The sequence below is a fragment of the Mastomys coucha genome, unplaced genomic scaffold (assembly GCF_008632895.1).
Source record: "Mastomys coucha isolate ucsf_1 unplaced genomic scaffold, UCSF_Mcou_1 pScaffold20, whole genome shotgun sequence".
NCBI classification, from domain to species: Eukaryota; Metazoa; Chordata; class Mammalia; order Rodentia; family Muridae; genus Mastomys; species Mastomys coucha.
Window position 1 is genome coordinate 13,660,479 of NW_022196903.1, and position 15,331 is coordinate 13,675,809.

At 35.5% G+C, this 15,331-nt stretch overlaps 1 protein-coding gene across 6 annotated transcripts in view; it reads right to left on the bottom strand.

Annotated features, from left to right (window-relative positions):
* The window catches only part of Asz1 (ankyrin repeat, SAM and basic leucine zipper domain containing 1), a 52,558-nt gene that overhangs the window by 9,057 nt on the left and 28,170 nt on the right, over window positions 1–15,331 (bottom strand). For 4 of the 6 annotated variants that reach the window (XM_031381235.1, XM_031381233.1, XM_031381236.1 and 1 more), the window contains exons 5-10: window positions 10,773–10,884; window positions 10,127–10,261; window positions 9,365–9,489; window positions 8,414–8,489; window positions 7,462–7,518; window positions 6,375–6,484 (exon numbers count right to left, since the gene is read on the bottom strand). In XM_031381235.1, coding sequence (XP_031237095.1) covers window positions 6,375–6,484; window positions 7,462–7,518; window positions 8,414–8,489; window positions 9,365–9,489; window positions 10,127–10,261; window positions 10,773–10,884 — 615 coding nt within the window. Of the gene's footprint in view, window positions 1–6,374; window positions 6,485–7,461; window positions 7,519–8,413; window positions 8,490–9,364; window positions 9,490–10,126; window positions 10,262–10,693; window positions 10,885–15,331 lie in introns of those variants that run through there. The other 2 variants (XM_031381237.1, XM_031381239.1) reach the window with 2 other exon arrangements.

Here is a 15,331-nt window from a genome sequence, read left to right on the forward strand (position 1 = left end):
GCTGGATATGTAGCAGAGGATGACCTTATCTGGCATCACTAGAAGGGGAGGCCCCTGGTCCTATGGCTGACCTAGGATAGAGGAATGCTAGGCCGCTGAGGCAGGAGTGGGAGGGTGGGTGGGGGAACACCCTCATAGAGGCAGGGGGAGAGAGGAGGGGATAGGAGGCTTGTGGAGTGGAAACTGGGAAGGGCGATAACATTTGAAATGTAAAATAAAAAAAAATATAATAAAAAGGAAAAGAGTGTTGGCTTCCAATGAAACTAAGAATGAACTATTCTCTATACAACCTTACTAGTATATATATAGTATTTTCATTTTAAGGAAGGTTGTTGGCTATTAGGCTTAAAAACACAACACAGAGCATGAATTCTATCCAGGTACCCACTTCATGGTTCCTTTCTTTCTCTTTTGTGTTTGGTTTCATGTAGACTAGCATGGCCTGGAACTTACTGTGTAGCTGAAGATATGTGGAAACTCCTGACTTTCCTGTGCCTACCTCCCAAGTACAGGGATTATGGGTGTGGTCCACCCCATCTTTTTAGTTCCTTTCAAAACCAAAGTAAAAGTAAAAGTATGGATTTTTAAAGTTTTACTGCTTTATTTACCAATAAAAACAGTATTTGTAAAAGTGTTATACATATTTTTCTTTATTATGTGTCTTGATTTTTACCTGATTTTTACTCTAGAGAAAAGAGAATGCAGAGCAACAAGAGTGATTACTTGTCGATTTTTGTCTATGTAATGTTTGCACACAGTACACATATAACAAGAGTTTAGTACTCTTCTGATACTTGAATTTTGTTTACTAACAATAAGTACTCAACAGGTGATTCATCAATGCTATATATAATAAACATAACAAGTTCATGGAAATAACTATCCATTGAGAATTATTATCCAAAATATCAAGTGATAACAGGTATAAAACTATAGACAGATTATCTAATATAAATTTATCAGCACTTTTTCTGAAGATAGTAAGGAACTTAGTTAAAATAAGAAGATGGTATCGCTTGCAAAGTTAGTCTTATTAATGTGGTAATTTGCATAGGCCCATATGGTAGATCTTGGAAGAATAAAGGGATATGGCCTTGTTGGAGGAAGGAGTATAGCTGGAGACAGGCTGTGAGGTTTAAAAAGACTAGTGCCATTCCTACTCAAGGATGAAGATGTAAGCTCTCAGATGTTGCTACCTTCATGCCTTTGTCCTGTTCTCAGGGACTCCATCTGAAACTATAAGCTCAAATTAAATGCTTTTTTTTTTTTAATAAGTTGCCTTGGTCAAGGTGTGTATCTTAGTCACTGTCCTATTACTGTGAGGAGACACCATGACCAAGGCAACTCTCATTGAAGAAAACACTATCTGGGGACTTGCATATAGTCGCAGAGGTTGGTCCATTATCCTGGTAAGGAGCATGGTGACACACAGGCAGACAGATTCTGGACAAGGAGCTGGAAAGTTCTAAATCCTGATCCATAGGCAAAGTGAGAGACAATGGGCCTGGTGAAGGCTTTAGAAACCCCAAAGCCCACCCCAATGACACACGTATAATCCCTTCAAACAGTTCGACTCCCTGGTGGTCTAGGTATTCAAATACATGATCCTATGCGGGGCATTTCTAGTTAAACTCCTACAGTGTCTTATTATAGTAATATTAAAGTAACAAAGATACTAAATGAGAAAAAACATATTTTTGACATTTATTTTGACATATAATTTTTCAAGCCACTGAATAGCAATAGCTAAGTTATATAAATCATAGTTCTAGTGAGTACCATTCATGTTACATAGTATATGCATGGTATCTCCTATCACTGCCATAAACATATAACCTATAGAACTTTGCATGCAGTCCTAGCAATTTGTTTGCATTTAAAGAATTCTAAAGAAGCAGATATGACAAAGGTATGGTAAGCTGAATTATTTACTCAAACGTGTGTGTGTGTGTGTGAACTATGTTCTTTTAAGAGAATACTTTATTCACCAGTGACACAGGATTGATAATGTGACCATGGCACATAAGACTGTACAACTTTTTTGAAGATTTTCATGTAATTACATAATTTCCCCTTCCTTTCCCTCCTATAAACCCTTTCATATACATTTCCTTTCATTCTCTCAAATTTATGTCCTTTTTCTTCATTGAGTATTGTAATGTACATACACATGCATATATGTTTCTAACTACTTATATGCAACAACCTGCTTGGTCTGTATGTTACTTGATTGTGTATGTTTTTAGGGGCGATCATTTGTTTTGGATAACAAATTAGGAAGGCTATTTCTCTTCCTCTCAGCATTCGTAGTTGTCGATAGCACTTTTGGGATGTTGAGACCTCAGGAACTTTCCCCCATCCACACTAGCATGTGTATTGGTGTTGTCTTTATTTAGCTCACACCAAGGGCAACCTTGCCTGTTCGACTTTACAGGTATATCTTCTGACATTCCTAAAGACATGTTCTCATAGCAAACTCCCTTCTCCTCTGAGCTTTCAGAGCCACTGACTGTCTCTGCTGGTTAGTTAGCAGTCATTTCTCCTCTCTTGCCATGGAGAGCAGGCCCTAGTCTAGAGCACTTCCTCTCTCTGCTCTCAGAACAATGAAGAAAGCCCCTGCAGCTCCTCAATGATAAGAATGATCATGAAGCTCACTTCACTATGGCTCATGTTTAACATTTATAAGCAGGATATGCTATATCTTAAAATTCTGAAGTCTAGTATTAATATAAAATCTAATCTATGATTAGTAGAGTCTAAACAGAAGCACCATGTACTTGTAGAATAACTGGAAACAAACAAACCACCCAAAGTTAGTAAGTGGCACTATTTTCTACTAGCATCTTTTCTTCCAGTTTCTTCCAGTATTTCTACAACTAATATTATATTTAACATGCCAGTTTATACTGTGACTTTAACATATTCTAAACATTTTTCCATGACATTAAGTTTCAAAATAATGTTAATAATAGAAAAAACATGTTTATGCAATCTAAGCCAACTATTTCTCTGCTGTTGTTCAGAAATTTCAATTTAAAAATGTTTTGAAATAACAGACATGAAGATTGTATTTTATATAAAACACTATATCCAAGCAGATTTTTGAGGCATAGTAGTTTCTTGATGAACTTAGTTCTGAGACACCTTGACATATCCAAGTGAATTTTAGGTAGCTGAGAACTCAGAGAAAACATCTGAGGAGAAACTGATGAATGATTAGTTTGTTCAAAACCATTGTTTAAATTTAAATTTTAAATGCTACAAACATGCCAAGGCATAAAAAAAGTAAATGAACAGTATATGTGGGTTCTTGTAACAGATTATTTTAAGATACACAAGGAGTATCTTAAAATAAATCAGAGGGTTAATTGTTGAAATAAATTTATCAGGAGATTATAATCAATCAATTTAACTTTTTCTGCTGTTAGTTTTCTTATGACTTAATGACTAATTTCTTCTCTAAAGGATGACTTTGAATAAATGGGAAGCAAAACCTTGTCTTTACAATCATATAAACACAGTCTGTGATTTAATACAAGGTCAAATTCCTGGAATAGGTGCCTGACATTTTTATTTTTTAAAAAGTTTCAACAGTTTTAATAAGTGAGCCATTCGTGATTCTATACTATCTACGTCTATTAAAGCTTACAAATACATTCATATAGGCAATTCCACTATCATAAAAATAAGTAACAATGGTGACTCTAATCTGCAAGTTAGTTACCTAGAACCTGGAATATTTCTTAACAGAATTAATGATGAATCATCAGAAATATTTAAGAAAGGTTATAGATTTTAAAATATCACTACTAAGATCCTCCATCATGCATTTAAATATTTAGGAGCTATGGTATTTGATTGCACCAAATACTTAAGTCCTTTCTGTTATATGGAGGCACGGTAATGGGAAGAGTATTTATAATGTGGTCTATTTCATAGTGTTTGAAATCAGGATCATACAAATAGTTTCTTGGAAGGAATTTCTAAAACAATATAGAAAATTGTTTGAGTCATAGCTACACTGTAAAACTTAGAAAGCAGCCGGGCGGTGTTGGCGCACGCCTTTAATCCCAGCACTTGAGAGGCAGAGGCAGGTGGATTTCTGAGTTCGAGGCCAGCCTGGTCTACAGAGTGAGTTTCAGGACAGCCAAGGCTACACAGAGAAACCCTGTCTCGAAAAATGAAAAAAAAAAAAAACTTAGAAAGCTACATAAGTGATGCCAGTGTGGTTGGCAAGTATTCTTTTCATGGCACACAAAGACTCACAGGATGGTTATTTGATGGAAGTGCTAAATAGGTGTTCAAAGTTACCAAGCTGTTGGGAGGAAAACAATTACTATGTATTATTTAGGATTTCAAAAGTTTATGTGTTTATTCTTAACTACAAGCAATATTAAAATACAAAAATATTTACAAAATGAACTCAGTAGTTAATCATATAATTTGAAAGGCAGAAGTCTTTCATATTTTCTGGTCTATATTTAAATTTTACCTATTCTTTGTATCTATCACTTAGTTACTGTGCTGAATCAAACTAGAAATCAATAAGGAAGTTTCAAATACATATAAATCAAAGGATGTACTATTAGACAATATATGAATAAACAGAAAGCCTTGAAGAAAAAACAAAATACATAAAAGTTTGTGAAAATGAGCACTCAATGTATTTACTTTTTTTGTGACATTCATGTTGAGAGGAAAATGGAAATGGCCATGTGCTTAGATAAGCAAAGGTGGCCTGAACCTATAGGCCTGCACTTGGGGAGCCAAGGCAGGAAGACAGGGTCAGAGGGAAGACTCATTTACAAAAGATGCTGTCACTCAAAGAAAGGAATGGAGTGAAGGAGAAATACTAGACCTGTATCTCATTAATATACATAAATAAATTCAAAGCAGGCAGAAGGAAGAGGACAATAAGCGTAACAGAAGAAGCCAATGAAATTAAAAACAGTAAGGAAACAAAAAGAAGGTCTTAGAGGCTGGTGAGATGGCTCAGTGGGTAAAGCGCAGGTCACCAAGCTTGATGGCCTGACTTCAAACTCTAGTACCTGCACAGTGATAGAGAAGACTGATACCCATAAGATGTCCTCTGCTCCCACATACATACTGCCATGCACAAACCCGACCCCTACAAAGAAACAAACATTAAGCTAAAAGGAGCATCTATCTAAAAATGAATAAACCTCTAGCAAGACTAATAGAGATAAAGATGTAGGGCATCAATATCGGTAATGAAAAGAGACATTATAATAGACAGAGTATGCAAGTATCAAAAGGATAGCAAGGGAGACCACCAACTGTGTGCCTGTGATGTTCACTAATGGAACAAGTCTTTGAAAACCATAAATGACAAAAATGAAGGCAAAATAAAATGGCTATAGCTTCAATAGTTCTGTAACTACTGAAGATGATGCAACTATGATGAAGTACATACCCTAAGGTAACCCAAGGCTGAACTGTTCAATGGAGAAATCTACATAAATGTTTAAAGAAAATCAACACTAGTCTCTACAACCTTGTCCAGAAAAGAGATGAGAATAATAATTCCCTATGCATTTTTGTAATGCTGTCACCCCAACACCAATAGTAGGTAAAACATAAAGAAAAACTTAGAGTAATGCCTCTTGTAAACTTAGATGCAATTCCTACAAAGTGAGGCTGAAATGAAGATGAACCTAAGAGAAATGTTTTCTTTGTGGTTGTTGTGAAAATGTTTTCTTTTCTCCTTTTTATCTATGTGAGTGTCTGTGTGTATATACATCTGTACATGTACTTCATATGGAAGCCAGGGGGCAACCTCAGACATTGTTCCTCCTGTATTGGTCATCTTGTTCTTTTAAGACAGGGTATCTTATGGCTTGGGACTCAGTCAGCAATGCCAGAGAGCTCAAAGGTTCTGCCTGCCACTGCCTCCCCAGCACTAGGATTACATGCCTGGCTTGTCTCGGGGAGACTGGCTTGATTAGGGACTGAATTCAGGGCCTCATTCAGGGCCAATTCAGGACCTGGAAAGCCCTTTACCAAATGGAACATGATTCCAGTTCCATACTTTTCAGTTTGACATCGAACATGATTTAAAGGGACTGAGAACTATGCTAGGAAAATGTTATATCATTTACATGATGCTATCTAGCAAGACACAAGGAAAAAAGAAGTATAAATTGTTTCTAGGTAAGTTAACAAGATGCACTGTTTTGCTTCTTTGTAAAGTAATTTTATAAACATTAACTGTATAAAGTGCATCTGTTCAGATAACTGCATATATAAAAACTCATTTTCCTGGGAAAACAGTAGCATTAAATCAAATACTCAGGCACTAAACTAAAAAAGAATACTTGGTTATAAATAATATCAATGTAAACTGATAATTTTACCTGATTTCCAACTTTGCTACTTCAGGTAATTTTCCAAAATTTATCTCTTCTACTTCTAGTTCCTTAAGAGCAGCCAAAATTTTCTGTTGATCTTTACTTGTAATTCCATTCTAAGGAAAAATAATTTAAAGGTTCTGTAAGATAGTTATACTTGTGTAATTTTATATTTGAGAATACTAATGTCATTTTCTAGATGAATCTATATCTTGCAAAATAGACAAATACTAGAAAATAATTCTAGAAATAAATAATACTAGAAATAAATATATTATTAGCTTGTAACTCAACAAAGTTATACCATTAAATGGTAGGTTAATAATTAATCACAGTCATTTTTCAACATAAAATGATTACTGTGATTAACTCAAAATGCTATTATTAATTATAATTTAAAATATTATCATTCTAAAACATACAGTCTTTCCTCTAAAATATTGTTTAGGGTATTATTAATGACAAGTGAGAATTAATTTTTTACCTATATGTAACCTTCAATGTTAAAGTCAATTTCTTTCCTGGATTTAGTTAAGTAGTATTTTACTTTGGATTTTAGTGATAGCGTGGATTTTAGGTATCTCATGTGTTCATACAGCAAAGTCATTACTTTAAAATATCCTCCTTATCAAACTTCCTCTAAAACTTCCCACACCTATCTTTGAATTATTAATAATGATTATGACAACACAATCAGTGCTAATTAGGGGACGATGTCTATAACCACATTAAAAATCATCTTTTACTTCAAAGTAGCTTGTTTTAAAAATCCACTTCCCATCTGCAAATGAGCAGCAGTTGTAGTTAAGATATAAGAACAATACTAGGAAGCCCCATGCTCTAAGTCTGTAAGTGGGTTTCAAGCAACTTAATACTGAAGTACAATATAAACCTAGTAATTCACTGTTGTTTCTAACCAAGAACCTACAACTTAATACTGAGGTATAACATACACCTAGTAATTCACTGTTGTTTCTAGCCAAGAACCTACAAAAGATCAGTATACAAAGCCAAAGTTTTAAAAATAGAAAATAAAAGAATGCAATTTAAAAACGTCAAGGAATCTACTTGGCATTTTATAAGTGGTACTAACCTTTGTAAGCTCATCCTTCTTCATGGTCAGAAGGTGTCTCAAAGTTATATCCTTTTCCTGCACAAAAGACAAAATTGCACCACCACGCAGTGTGAACAACTGTCACTGAACTGCTTTCTCAACTACCTTCTGGGTGTTCAGAGAATATGTAGCTTAAACTATATACATCACTAGTTAGATAGTATGTACTCACAAAAGTACGTAGTATCTAGGTTCCCAGAATCAAAGAAAATGGCTAGCACCCACGTCTCCTTAGAAAAAAGAAAATGTTCTGGAAACTTCTCGACAAAAAAATATATTTTATGAATATTTAAATTTCAGGTGGTATTAGACTAAACTGTCAATAACATGAGTGCTGACCAAATATTTCCTCAGATAAAAGTTTTAGCACTGTACAATGAATCCAACTCTGAATATCTGCACCAATGCTCCTATTCCTAGGAGCCTTTGTCTTCTGTCCTCTGCTTCAGTACCCTTATCTATCTGTTAACAATTGCCATCTACTCAAACCTCACAATGCATGCTTAAGACACATACAGTTCTTGGTATATAATCGATCCTAATTTTCAGGACAACCTATACTAGTCCTTATGGAAAAAATGATATTAAGTAACATATTTCAGTTAATAGTCAGATCAAATATCTGATACAGGACTGTCTGGTTCAAAATCATGCCACACACACAAAGCGATAACTATAAACATAGGGCTTAAATGTGTACAGATTTATAAGACAGAAATTGTGAAATCCAGACAGATTCTAATTTATATAAATTTCTAGGTTAATGAAATTTTGAAGTGCTTATTATAATTCAAATAGGGTAGTATAAAAATGAAGGAGAAATAAATGGTATGCTTGTGAATAAAGTTTAATTTTATTTGAATATAACATATTATACTAAATATAAGCACATACATATATAAAACTCACTCTGCCTCATATGAAATCTTACCTTTAATAAGTCTGTCATATGTTCAAGTCCAAGGCCATGTAAAAATATTTCCAGATCTCCAAATGCTGTATATGGGCTATAACATATCATAGCAAGGTCAGTTTCAGAACAGACTATACATACCCAGCAATTTATGTGCATGTCTATTCAGAGCAGGCATTGAAATGAGTAAGAACAAATCCAGAATTATTTGTAAGTTTACACAGAACATTTAAGTGCTGCATCAAAGGAACAAACTAGGTTCTCTCTCTGTCTCCTTCTCTGTCCCTCCCCTACTTCCTCTTTCTTTCCCCCCCTTCCTTCTAAAGCTAAAGAATTAAACTCAGAGAATTAAAGAATTAAAGAACTAAACACCTAATCTAAGCAGTGAATTACATTCCCAACCCAAAACAAAGTTTCGTAAGCAAATTAAGGGAAAACATGGGGGGTAATATCCAGCTCATATTTCCTTAGATTTAAATATTCATTAGTATGTATTTATTATGAAATGTTGCCAATAGAAGTATCTTTCAATACACTTAACATAAAATAGATGGTAAGTCTAAATGTAGTAAATAGAGATGGGTTTGCAGCCATGTATTGAATAACAAAGTTCAGGATTTTGTTCTTTCAAATTTTTAGTTTATAAAACCAGAGAGATGATTAAAAATAACTGGAAAATAAGATCTAACACAAACAAGTTTGAATACAAATTCAATCTTGAGTTTCTTTAAAGTAAAACTTGATATTTTACTAAAAATGTAATATTAAAGTCAGTTAGTTAAGTAAATAACTAAATAAAACTCTTCTAAACTCTAGAGAATACAGCATCTAAAATCCAGACATTTTTAAATGGCATTTTAAAAATTCTTATTAAAGTTTAAAATACCACATATCTTATATAACTTGCCAAATGTACTATAAGTAATAAAACATGCATTTTATATGCATTGCTAAGCTCAAATATATCACCTAAATATGTGATCTTTTTCTTTATCAGAATCTGTAGCCAACAGTTTACAAATGGTCTCTTCTTTGGTTAGCTGTTGAAGTTTTCCTTCCAATGGATTCAGAGTCAAAGAAAGAAAGTTGAAGATCTGAAAAAAGTTCCAAGTTATTCAAATATAGTTAACATTATTATTATCCCTTACACTGAAAAGAAGGTGAACATATTATTTTTTCTATCTAGAAGGAAAATTCTAACAAGGTAAGTAGTTCAAAGATTTATAACTCTTTATCCTGAAAAAACCTTTTGTAAAATCAAGTAAATACTTCCTTAACCTAAAATAATAATAAAAGTACACAAACTCAGAAATTCAAAAATCAAGGCTAGGAATTAGTATTTTCCAGGTGCGATAAAGCATTTAGACAACTATTTATAAATAGTAAGGCAATTAAGGCAATCCTTGCTGTAGCAGCAGTCTGCATGAGTATGTATCATATGTACAGACCCTAAGTGTGCATCTCAAAGCAGTCTATGCCTATTTTAGTGTCACGTTTAGGGACACAATAAGGCTTTGCTATCTTTTCATATCATTTGAATGACTAATATCAGTGCTTTGATTTAAAAAATGGATATTCTAACAAAAGAAAGTTTCATTACCTGCTTGGAGAATAAAAACTCAAGTAATTAATAACTGCTCAAAATGCTATTGTTATACTTAGAAACTGTGCCAAATATCATAAAAATTCTACATGATAAAACAATGACATAGAAAGTTCACAGGTGAATACCTCGAGATGTTTATTTCTTTTTGCAATCTCGCTTGGTGTCCTGCCGTCTTTGGTCTGGAGCATTTTATTAGCTCCAAGTTCAAGCAACTTCAGAATTACATTTTTATGACCCTGCCGTGCTGCCCATGTTAAGGCCTGTAAGTGTGGGAAAGAAGACTGTTTAAAAAGGGCTTCATGTGAGACAGATAAGAAATATTTTCACCGTTATTTATGGCACAGTAAAAAGGAGAGCATAGCTAATTAGCAGAGTGACGCAATCTCCTCATTGCACAATATAATGTAAACACATGTCCAGCTGTACTTACGGATTTTATTGAACTAAACACTGTTGTACGCAGTTAAGTAATGTCATGGAATAAAGAACTTATCTGCCACTACTGATGTTTTCTACGAAAGAATTTGTGTGCATTTTCTTGAGGTCTGGATTTGTTGTGTGTTACAGCCTCTTTTATCAAGGGTCAAAGAGTCCCTTCCTCTGTAAGCTCTGCCCATCACAGTGTTCTCACCAGCCCAAACCTATAACTTTCTTAACTCTTAGACGGTAAACATAAACCAAACCAAACTAGCCATTTGTGTAGGTTCTTGATATAATAGCAAAGTATCAATGTCTCAGAAATAGAAGCCAACACTGAAAAGCATTTCTCACAGTATAACCATTCTCATCCTGGGCGTTAACTTCTGCTCCATGAGCAACAAGCAGAGCAACAACCTGAGTATGACCATCTCGGGCAGCATACATGATTGGAGTCATAAGTCTCCTACAGAGGAAGAGGAAAGAAACATGTGTTCATGTTACCACTAGCAGCCATTCAGTCTCATGGGCATATGCACACACAATCTTGCTGATAATGTTTTAAGAGAAAAGAGAAAGCAACAAGAGCTTTTAATGTAGCAAACAATTTTTAAAAACATAAGTGAGTATGACAGGTCTATCAACCACACTCCAGTCCCCATGCCCAGATAGTGAAGACAAATTCAACTCTACTTTTTGTGTGTACCTTCTGTTTTGATATTTTGTCTCATTGGCTGTTTATTTTGACCTTTGTATTTGTTCTGGAGGGGGGAGAGGGAGGGAGGGAGGGAGGGAAAGAGGGAGAGAAAGATAGCGAGAGAGATAGCAAGAGAAAGAGAGAGAGAAAGAGAGAGAGAGAGGGAGGGAGGGAGGGGTGTTGAGTCAGAAAATAAAACATGTAGTTGGATGGGGAGGATCTTGGAGGAGTTAGAGGAGGAGAAAAGAATATGATCTAAATACACTACATGTAAAATATTTTAAAATTAAAAAGTTTAACCTGTAGTAAATAAACACCAAATACTTACACAATACCTTATAGTGAAGAAATGCACATGTGTATTTAAGTAATCCCTACTTTCTATTATGAATAATAAGTTTACACCTTCCTCTAGAATTTAATCAGAGAGCATATTTTGCTTATGCTGGGAATCCAGAGATGGAAGACACAGATAAGGCCCAATTTCACTGGACCTTCTCATGCCTTAATCTCACCTATTATCATCCTATTTTAGTTTAGGATAGCATTTTATTTTGAGTAAGAACATATTCTAATCCAGAAAGAGATCAAACCACTCATTTGCCAAATACTTCGTGAGTTTTTTCTGGGAGATATTAGTGGTTTCTCTATAACTTATCACTTCCTCATGTTAGCAATTCAATCCATCTATTCCTGGAATTTAAGTTTCTGGGGCCATTCAAAGGAGACTAGAATAATTCTATTTGCTGTATATGAGTGGAATGTAAATATAATCTGTCTTAAGGGAGATCTGACATTTTGGGACCAGTGCTTTGGAGTCACCAACATTATCTGACTGATGTGTGAACAACTTCAGAGATGAACAACATATGGAATGATCTAAGAATCCCACATTTTGACCTAAAGTTAGTGTTTCTGTTCACACTACTTATGTTATCAGCAAACAGGATCTCTCTCTATAAGGTTTATATGGAGATATGTCCTGAATGTGTCCTCTTCACACCAATGATTTTAGCAAAACCACTGCCCCTCATCCCTTTTTCTTGTCTAGATTTTGAATTCAAATGTTATGTTTTTAAGTTCCAAGAGGCATTATTTTCTGTTATACTCAGATCTTATGTAATCATGATTTTAAAAGCAGTGCTTGCTATTTTCCTTTACCAATTTTGTATAACCCCAAAACTCTGTCAATTCTTCACCCAGATTTGGGAATTATTCTCTATTTTGTCTCTAAGCTTTGTCTCATTGTTGAAATGGTTTTGATGCAGAAATGCATGCAGATTATGAACATCAAGCGCATTATGCAGCAGGTCTCCTGGCTCCCTCTAGTGGTCAGTATAATCACTGGTGGGAATTGGTTTGAATTAAATGGATGAGGACCTGGACCAGACAATGTGTCCTGTAAGGAGCTCACTTTAAATGTCAGTAGTGTCCCTGATGAGAAAAACAGTTTTGAGTTTCCACAAATATGTCAAAGTATTTTATCTTCACTCTTAGATGATGAAAGGTTTAGATACGTAATTTTAGATTCAAAATGGAATTCTCAGACCATTTGTTTTCTTCCATATACAGTTGTTAAATTGTCAAATAATAGCAATCACTGCATAGAAAGTGTTTTAATATGAAATTTCCTTAATAAGCTCTAAATTTCTTTAAGCTATTTTGAAGCTGTGATATACCTATGTCTTTTAATTCTTAATTAAAATATACATGTTACTTGTTTAGTTTGCTTTTCTTGCTGCTATGACAGAAATAATTTAAGGGTTTGTTCTGGCTCACAGTTCAAGGGTATATTTTGAAGAGGTGAGGGCATAGCAATAGGCCCTCGAGGCATCTGGTCACATCGCATCCTCAGAACAGCAAAGAAGAATGCTCATGCTTAGTCCCCGCTTTCCTTTTCACTCAGTTCTGGGATTTCCAGCCATGGAACTGTGTCACCTGGTTAGGGTATGTCTTTACATCTTAGCTCAGCTGAGAGAGAAACCACCTGACAAATCTGCCAAGAATTTGTCTCCCAGGCAAGTTTAGATCCTGTCATGTTGACAATCAATATTAACCATCACACACACACACACACACACACACACACACACACACACACACACACACATACACACGGCACAAACATTTTCTCATGGAAGTAAAGAATTCTTTACTATTTAGTAGTGTATGTGATTATTCCAGCCATTAGTGCTTCAAGAGCAGCACATCTAACTTCTATTTTTTCCTGGAACCTTTTCTTTAGATACAACCCTGGTCTTTCCTGACTTCAAACCTCAGCTTTCTGGAAGCTTATTAGACAGACAGTAGAACTTCTGAAAATGTTCTTCATGGTTTTCATATTTTCTCTAGAGATTCCCTTTCTATTACATTCTTGACATTCTATTATATTCTTGACAATTTCTTCACATCTTCCCTCTAAGCCACTTAACTACACTCATCAGTAGTTCACTTACTATTATGCAGCTATACTGAAGTTTATTATACAGCCACTCTAATACTTCACGGCAGTTGTTTCACAAAGCCTATCTGCTATTCTGTGGCAGCACATCCCTCTTTCATTTCTCAGAGTGATAAGGCCCTTTTAATGGTCTCCTAGTTTTCCCTTTTCTAGTCTAAGTCACTTTTCTTGGATTGCTGTCCCTGTTTAATCTTGCGATACTGCTCTTCTCTGGATTTCAATGTCTACATATCCTGCTTTCTGGCCTACTAGCATGATCTAGTAAAGCACAGAAGACTCAAGTCAGATGCCCTGCCTGCCCATGACAGTGATGCAGATTTTAGGTACTGCCAGGCTGCCCATTGTTCTTCGGAGAGAAGTCTTTTTCAGGCCAGAAACAGTTCTTCTTATTTTAAACAGAACTTTAATTTTTTATTTTTATTTATTGTTTTTTTAAAATAGAATATTAAACTATTTTAGTTATTTGTAATTTAAATTTGCTGTGGAAGGTCAAGGCATATCCTCACCTTAGTATGTTGAGGTCATAAAGCTATTTTTGACCAAGGTATTGGCACTAGATTTTCTTCTAGAAATTTTAGAATTTTTCATAAGGTTGACACAATTCCCTTGGTCCTTTGATTAGACTATTTAATTTTACAAAATTATATAATATCCCTTGTAAGTGCTCTCATCTTAGCAAAGGAATGAGTCAATTTATTCAGTCTTATGCAATACAACTTAAAATTGTCTTGATTTAGGTCCTTCATTTTTCTTTAACACTTTTCTCTAGACATTTATGTTTGCTCTCAAGAGTGGGATCTATTACACCACTGAATTTTCAGGATAGTCAGTTTGGGGGCTGGTGTCCTGAGCAGACCTTGAGCACAAGCTCCGGAGCCAGTCCCACAACACCCAGAGGAAGCTCCACTCCCAGGCGCTCTGACACACCCAGGATCAGAGGTGAGGAGGACCCACCATCTGTCCCAACACCAGGAGTAACTGGGACCAGCGGGACCAGGCACACAGGAACTTTGCCAGCCCAGTGGCTCTGGTTCCTTCCGGTCTCTCTGGGCTGGTGTCCTGAGCAGACCTTGGGAGCAAGCTCCGCAGTCAGTCCCACAACACACAGAGGAAGCTCCACTCCCAGGCGCTCTGACACACCCAAGATCACAGGATCCCAGAACCAGAGGATCACAGAGACAGCTTGACTCTGAGGAGTTCTGACACAACCAGGATCACAGGAAGGACAAGCTCCAGTCAGATTTAGCAAGGGCAGGTAGCACTAGAGATAACCAGATGGTAGGAGACAATACAACAAATCAAGGTTACTTGGCACCATCAGAACCCAATACTCCCACCATAGCAAGTCCTGGGCACACCATCACACCAGAAAAGCAAGATTCAGATCTAAAATCACTTCTCATGATGATGATACAGGACTTTAAGAAAGACATAAATAGCACCCTCAAAGAAATACAGGAGAACACAGGTAAATAGCTAGAAGCCCTTAAAGAGAAAACACAAAAATCCCTTCAAGAACTACAGGAAAACACAATCAAACAGGTGAAGGAAATGAGCAAAACCATCCAGAATCTAAAAATGGAAATAGAAACAATAAAGAAATCAGAAAGAGAGACAACCCTGGAGATAGAAAACCTAGGAAAGAAATCAGGAGTTGTAGGTGCAAGCATCACCAACAGAATACAAGAGATAGAAGAGAGAATCTCAGGAGCAGAAGACACCATAGAACACATTGACACAACAGTCAAAGAAAAT